This window comes from Alosa sapidissima, chromosome 17 (assembly GCF_018492685.1).
Source record: "Alosa sapidissima isolate fAloSap1 chromosome 17, fAloSap1.pri, whole genome shotgun sequence".
NCBI lineage: Eukaryota > Metazoa > Chordata > Actinopteri > Clupeiformes > Clupeidae > Alosa > Alosa sapidissima.
This window is the reverse complement of record NC_055973.1, coordinates 9,290,208-9,296,207: the sequence shown is the minus strand read 5'-3', so window position 1 is coordinate 9,296,207 and position 6,000 is coordinate 9,290,208. Positions and strand designations below refer to the sequence as shown.

The 6,000-nt window shown below is 45.1% G+C and overlaps 1 protein-coding gene across 2 annotated transcripts in view; it reads left to right on the top strand.

The window, feature by feature from the left end:
- col15a1a (collagen, type XV, alpha 1a) overlaps nucleotides 1-6,000 on the top strand; it is a 95,627-nt gene that overhangs the window by 43,812 nt on the left and 45,815 nt on the right. For both annotated transcript variants that reach the window (XM_042068292.1, XM_042068291.1), the window contains exons 4-5: nucleotides 320-394; nucleotides 2,541-2,630. In XM_042068292.1, coding sequence (XP_041924226.1) covers nucleotides 320-394; nucleotides 2,541-2,630 — 165 coding nt within the window. The remainder of the gene's footprint in view (nucleotides 1-319; nucleotides 395-2,540; nucleotides 2,631-6,000) is intronic.

Below are 6,000 nucleotides of genomic sequence, written 5' to 3'. Positions count from 1 at the left end.
GATGGGATTGAGGAGGAAGGAGGGGGGGGGGCTGCCAGCAACCTTGTCCTGTTGTGCTCTTCTCCCCAGGAAGTTCCAGGAAAAGGCCTCCTGATGCTTAACTCTGTGCTCTCTTTCAAACAGTTGTTACAGAGAAAGAACAATGCACAGATGAAGTAGGAGGAAAATGAATGAATCTGCCATATCTCGGGTGGAGACACAGACACGTTCTGTTACAACGCATATCATGAATGTCCAACAAATAACAATTTCTCTCTTTTTATCCCCACTCTCTCTTTCTCTCTCTCTTTCTCCAAATTTTCTCTTTTTCTTTATGCAGGGTTCCATCCAGCAGCTGGTGTTGACCCCTGATCCCCGGGCCCCAGATGACCAGTGTGAGGAGGACGACCCCTATGTGAGTATTTCTCATTGGTCCAAAACCGCACAAGCTAATTAATGTACTGACTGCTCAAAAAGCCTCTCTTAACCTTGACTGTCATTACTTTCGATAAGTGAAAAACATTGTAGGTAGTGCTTTGAAGTCTGGCTGGTCTTTGGTCCTCTTTAGACTCCAAATTCCAGAGTTTCGCTTCAGACTACCACACAAGTCTGTTAACAGTCTGACTAGTAACTAACTAGTAATCTAGTCAGACTCTCCAACTTACACCTGGTCTGCACTAGGCATAGAAGATGAACGCAGATGCAAGAACAAATACAGAGCTTAAGTCTAAATGGTGCAGTAGCCATAACTTCATGTTGGTCTTAGCTTTCAGTTCTGAAGTGGATGTAACGTATGCCTAGCTGGTGGACTCAACTCAAGGTCATCAGCATCCAGGCCCTCAGTTAGGGGTTTACCCCTCTGAAGCTCTCCACTCATCGAAAGTAATGATTAACAGTCAAGGTTAGGAGAGGCTTTTTAAGCGGTCAGTACATTAATTAGCTTGTGTGGTTGTCTGGAGGGAAACTCTGGAATTTGTAACAAATCAGTCTAAAGGAGACCGCAGACCAGCCAGTCTTCAAAGCACTACAAAGCACTGCTGATTGACCACTTAGTCACCTTGTGTTGCCTTTGTGTGGTGAAAAACAATTCCACTGCACACACAGGAAAGGCTGCCCATGCCATGTCATGGTGCAGACAAAAAAAACATAAACAAAGCAGTGATAGCTTTTCACACTACTCTTGCTCACCAAAGACAGTGCGCATTCTACGTCTCATCAAAAATATGTTTAATAATAATCAAATTGACATTGGTACTATCAGTCCTGGGTCTTTTTGTTGTGTAAGAAAGCAAGAGGCAGAGGAAGGGAAAAAAGCTACTGTAACTATTAAGGAAATATTTGATGATTGCACTGTGCTTCTTAGCAACAAGTAGACAAGCTAAACACTCAATCATAGCAATCCTTTTCCCGACGGCTCCGACACCAGTGTAGGTCTGTCGGATGTGGCAATGCTGCGCAGACCTCCCTAAATGAAGATACAGACACTCATCAACCGGCCAGATGTTATCGGACATCTGACCATTGGCTTCATGTGCGCTCTCAATTACTCTCCCTACATTTAAGGTTAGGTTAATATTCAACATTTAGGTTAGTGATGACGTCTGGAGAGCAGACTGCTGAGCAAGTAAAGAATTTGAAGGATAACTGTCTGGGACTGCAGCATCAGAAACCACAAGTCTAATGGCAAGGTAGCAATGACGTCAGCCTGCAGAAGACTCCTCTTACATCTGCAACAGCAACCTGGGGTCAAAGTTTAGACTCTGTTCCCAGATGGTGGAACAGATTCATGAATGGATCTGGCTTTTATCCGATGCAGACCCTCCAGGTTAACCACCTAATCAGGGTCGAGTCAGTCTTCGGAGAGCAGCTGACTGTACAACAGGCCTTTTCTCGAGTTAGCCACTCTCCAAGATTGCCCCCTATGAGAGCTCAGATAAGCAGTGCTGCATTTGCGCACTTGTGGTTTTCCCCATAGCAATGGAAGTACGGCTCCCTCTTCTGGCCATGCTTGAGGACTGCAGGACACTGTGTGTCCTCTTGCAGTTTTATGTAAAAGGAATGACAGCTTGATTAGATGGTAATGAAAACTGTGCTTAACCCCGGTTGTTATCAGATCTGGTTTTGCATTGTCTGCAAAACTGTTTCTTTTCCCTGAAAGTTTGCCGTATAACTCAGTAATATTGATTTCTCATAGTGATTACATACAAGTTTAAAATCCTGAAGAAAATATGCTACAACCACAGCGGCAATTAAAGCCTGAGATCATTTCCTGAGGATTTTATCAGGATTAAGGCCCACCCTTTCAAACAGATGGAATAATTCACAGAGCTGAAATGGAATAAAGTGCCACAAAATTAAATTGGACAGAAACCAACAAGTGGACAATAAATCCAATCACCCTAAATCATACTTCAATAGGAAGCTCTCATTTTAAATGATGGTGCCTTGGGCTAAAGTGTAATAAGATAATCGCTGCAAACATAAATAAATAAGGTAGTTCAATCAATAATACTAATGTTAGCATAGATAATCAAGATGTGTGTGTGTGTGTGCTCTCTCAGGCGTCTGGCTATGGAAGTGGGGATGACGTGGATGACACTGAGACCATGGACGAGGTAAAGAAGCTTGTGGAGGAGAGAGAATACACCATGGTGAGTCTGATCTCTCTCTCTTACACACACACACACACACACACACACACACACACACACACACACACACAGTAGACAGTCCTTAAAGTGAGCACCCCCCCCCCCCCCCCATGCCACTAAAGCCCTTCCAGCATCTTCTCCCCAGACATACTGGTTCTGTTAAGTTTGTTGTGACTCAGCTCAGCTATTAGCATGAGCTCTGTCTCTCACCACAGAGTCCAGATATGTGTGTTCACTCACACAAATCTGCCTGGACTCAGTAGTGTGTGTCCTCAAACAACCCTGTGAGAAAATCGTGTAAAATACCACACACACACACACACACACACACACACACACACACACACACACTGTCCTTCATTTCAGCTGGCTTAACTCTATTTACTCTGTTGTTTTCTTTCATTTCACTGAGGCATCACATCATATCATGTACACACACAGGCACACGGGGAGAGAGAGAAAGAGAGAGAGAGAGAGAGAGAGAGAGAAAGATACAGAGAGAGAGAGAGACCCTACTCCATCCCTCATCAGAAACTGACAAACCCATGTGTGGAGCAGCCAAAGTCAGAGTAAACCCTCTGTTGTGTGAAGGAGGAAGCCCTGTTCATGTGCTTGTAGTTTAGCCATATGGCTGCCATACCCACACTGTAATCCTCCGTCAAACATTCCTCATACCCATACACACTCCTTTATCCTTTGATAGTCCATGCCTCTCCTCCTTTAGCTCCTCTATTTGATCTACAGCTCCCAGCTCCCCACCGTGCTGGAAAACATAAAGCAATAGAACAAATCCTTGTTCAGTGTTGCTGCCGGGTGGCTGTCTGTATGTATGCGTCAGGGCTTACAGGCTGGACGTCCACTTTAAACTGGGCCAGACCACACAGGGAGAAAATGATTTTATGCGCTCATTTCAAAATCAAAAGAAGGAGCACAGGAACGTTAGCATGGCGGGCCATCCTATATCATTGAAATGTATAGTCTGGAATCTAACCATTCACCTTGCTTAATCCAAGGGGCGGGCAGAGAATTGTCTTTCAAACTGCCTAGGCATGCAATAGGCCAGCGCTACGACCATATCCGTATCCGGTCGGCAAAACGGCAAATACATCCTTCTTCGAAAGGAATGACTTAAGCGCATTGTGTTGCTCAACTTTCAAAGAAAAGTCCAACTCCTCCAAAGTTGACGCCATCGCCGATTGAAACAACCGCTCTTCGTTCGCCATAGCCACCTTCCTTGTTGTTCACCGTCGCAGGACTGTCGTTATCCTGTTAAGCCCGCCTTAAGACTCTCTAACAAAATAGAGCGCTGTGATTGGATGACGTCCACGGCGTCAGCCAATAGAAATCCCTATGGTTTGATACTAGACGTACAGGCTGAGCAAATTAATTTGCCGCCGTTAGGGTGCGTCTAGATTTCTAGGCTACAGGAACGTTATAGTGACCAGAAGAAAACTTCATACTGTGCCGAATGAGCAGCACTGATAGTGAAACAGTTAGCAGACTTAAGGCCGCTTTAACCTGTCCACATGGCAAAGTCCGCTTAGATGATTATACTCTATCCTCTCGAAGTCTCTGAGCTGGTTGTTAGATTAAATACAGGTGTGTCCTCTGTGTGGTTGTGCCCATTTAGCTGTGCTGTCCTGTGCTGGGCTGTGCTGTGTGGTGTTTTTGTGGAGGTCTGCCTGGTGCAGGGTTTCCCATGTTCCCATGCTCCGTCAGACGGGCAGATTGTTCGTGTCATTTCCCCTGTCTGAGCGCAAGGGAACGGGGGTGGGGGGGGTTGTTGGCCCTGCAACCACAGTGACCTCATTGGAATGCTGTGAATCCTGGGTAATTAGGCTGCTGCAGTGCAGTGTGGGATGCGCCGACCGCTGGCCCCAGCCGGGCTGGACTGATGGGTTTTCCCAGCATCCTTTGGGATACGGTCCTGGTCTTTTGGCATTGGTGTTGGCTCTGGCAGGCATTCGTGTCTCCAAGAAAACAACAACACACAGACAGAGAAAACAGCTCAACATAATACTACACAACACAATCTAACATAACACAGCATAGCACAGTATCACATAGCACAACACAACATATCACAATACTACACAACATATTATACTCCAGCATAGCACAGAACCATGCAACACAATGCTACACAATATAATACACAGCATAACACAGAACAGCACAGATTACCACAACACGATGCAGCATTAATATAATAATAAAGCACAGCACAGCACAGCACAGCACAACACAACACAACACAACACAACACACAACAAAGCACTTGCACACCCCACTCCACCGCAGAACACGTGTAGCACATCAGGGTCAGGTCCAGAGAATAGAGAATGTGGGTTTGGACCAGGATCAGGGTGCCTGTGGCGGGTGCTCCATTTGCGTGCTCTGGTGCCCCCTACAGGACAACCCCAGGCAGTCTGAAGTCTCTCAGACCACAGGCACTCCACCCAGCGGCCCCATGATACCACCCAGTCAGGTTTACACATGGCTCCAGCAGCACCAGAAGTGTGTGTGTGTGTGTGTGTGTGTGTGTGAGAGAGAGAGAGAGAGAGAGAGAGAGAGAGAGAGAGAGAGAGAGAGAGAGAGAGAGAGAGAGAGAGAGAGAGTTAATAACCAGCATGGAAAAACACAGCAATGGTTGGGATCATTTTTGTGTCTTACCACAGATAAATATTTGTGATTCACATAACAAATGTTATTCAGGGATTTAGCATAATGATTGTGTTTTATTAGCTGATGCTTAGCATGTCAAATAATGTTTCGTCCTCAGAGGTACAGTCATATTATAAAAGTTTGGCTGCCTGTTGCATAGTTATAAACAGGTCATGGCAGAGACTCCGAGTAGAGCATGATTTAGGAGACAGATTGATAGTTATCATCTTTGTCCACTCACATTCATTATACAGGAACAGATGCTTCTGAAAATAACAGGCAGGTCCTGATGTCCCTATTCTAACAGGCAGGTCCTGATGTCCCTATTCTTATACGTACTGTATATGCAAAATTGTGCTAATTGGATGAGTTTTGAGCTAGTTGGTTTGCATTAGCAACGAAATGGCTTATAGCTTGTAGCAGCGAGCGTAGAGCCACAGCCTGTTAATGAAGTCAGTGTATTACCTTCTTTCATATTCTGGTAGCTTCAAATCCGTGGGCAAGTTTGACTCAAGTTGCGCATATACAATATAGCTGAATGTGATGCATGCTGACAATACAAACATGCATTACGTTCAGCCAGATCTGCGCAACATTTAATTTGTGAACTTTATGAGCTTTATGGCGTCCATGGAATTTGGTAACACTTTGAGTTACAGTATAGTAATATGGATCAGAAGAGGAGGAGGCTTTTAAAGAGAGTGTG